Source organism: Macadamia integrifolia, chromosome 4, assembly GCF_013358625.1.
Source record: "Macadamia integrifolia cultivar HAES 741 chromosome 4, SCU_Mint_v3, whole genome shotgun sequence".
NCBI classification, from domain to species: Eukaryota; Viridiplantae; Streptophyta; class Magnoliopsida; order Proteales; family Proteaceae; genus Macadamia; species Macadamia integrifolia.
The window spans coordinates 3,646,838-3,648,110 of record NC_056560.1 but is presented as its reverse complement, the minus strand read 5'-3'; the positions used below and the strand labels follow the sequence as shown (position 1 = coordinate 3,648,110).

Below are 1,273 nucleotides of genomic sequence, written 5' to 3'. Positions count from 1 at the left end.
TTTTTTTTTTTTTTTTTTTTTTTTTGTCTGTAACAGATGCAAGAGACTGAACAGTCTAGCTCTCCATCCTCTGGTGTTATCAAAAGCCTCTCCTAAAGCTTTTGCCATTAAAGGGAAGAACTGGTCTGAATCTGCACATCGTTTCTTGAAGCAATGTGCTGATGCAGGGAACGTTGAAGCATGTTATACTCTTGGCATGGTTAGTTTGTTATACAAATGAAATTAAAACCTGCAAACATGATTCAAACTGGGTTCAAAGAATTAACAATAAATTTGCTTGTAATGGTTGCAGATCCGATTTTACTGTTTACAGAACAGAGGAAGCGGAGCAGCCCTAATGGCAAAGGCAGCAATAAATTCTCACGCTTCGGCTCTTTACTCACTTGCAGTGATTCAGTTCAACGGGAGTGGTGGCTCAAAGAACGACAAGGATTTAAGAGCTGGTGTCGCTCTCTGCGCCAGAGCTGCCTTCCTCGGCCACATCGATGCACTCCGTGAGCTAGGCCACTGCCTTCAGGATGGTTATGGCATCCGTCAGAACATCTCCGAGGGACGCCGATTCCTCGTCCAAGCAAACGCCCGAGAACTCGCTTCCGTCCTCTGCTCCACCACCAGCTCCAGGCCGTGGCTAACGTGGCACCCTAACCAGAACCACCATCATCTCCAATTCCGGCAAGTGATGGGTGGTGGTGGTGGTGGTGGTTCAGGTGGGTGTCCATTACTTAGCGATTTCGGGTGTAACGTGCCGGCACCGGAGGCGCACCCGGCGAACCAATTTCTTGCAGAGTGGTTTGGGATTCGAGGAGGTTTTCCTGGGAATGAGTTGAGGCTTTGCTCCCACTCCGGATGTGGACGGCCGGAGACAAGGCGACACGAATTCCGGCGTTGCTCTGTCTGTGGAGCCGTAAACTATTGTTCTCGCGCTTGTCAGGCGCTCGATTGGAAGTTGCGTCATAAGTTAGAGTGCGCACCCATGGAGCGATGGCTTGCTGGAGATGCCGACGGCGACGTTGAAGGTGACGCTGATGATAGGATGGTCGGCGTGCAAGGAGACGATGACCATGCCCTTATTGGGAGTTAGCGGTAACGATGCTGTAACCTGTAACAACTCTCCTCCTTAACTGAAAAGTTAGTTTTGTGGTTCAGAGTAATTCTCTTTGGTTTTGTATAGTAGAAGAGAGAACATACTTCTTTTTTGTGTACCATAAATAGATCATCGGCTGCAATGAAAAAAAAAAAAAACAAAATCTGAAGAGAATTTTTTTCCCTTTTC

At 47.7% G+C, this 1,273-nt stretch overlaps 1 protein-coding gene across 1 annotated transcript in view; it reads left to right on the top strand.

The window, feature by feature from the left end:
• The window catches only part of LOC122076774 (F-box protein At1g67340-like), a 2,223-nt gene extending 950 nt beyond the window's left edge, over positions 1 to 1,273 (top strand). Inside the window, exons 2-3 of the mRNA XM_042642305.1 lie at positions 37 to 199; positions 293 to 1,273. Of these exons, the coding sequence (XP_042498239.1) occupies positions 37 to 199; positions 293 to 1,081 (952 nt within the window). The 3' untranslated portion in view covers positions 1,082 to 1,273. The remainder of the gene's footprint in view (positions 1 to 36; positions 200 to 292) is intronic.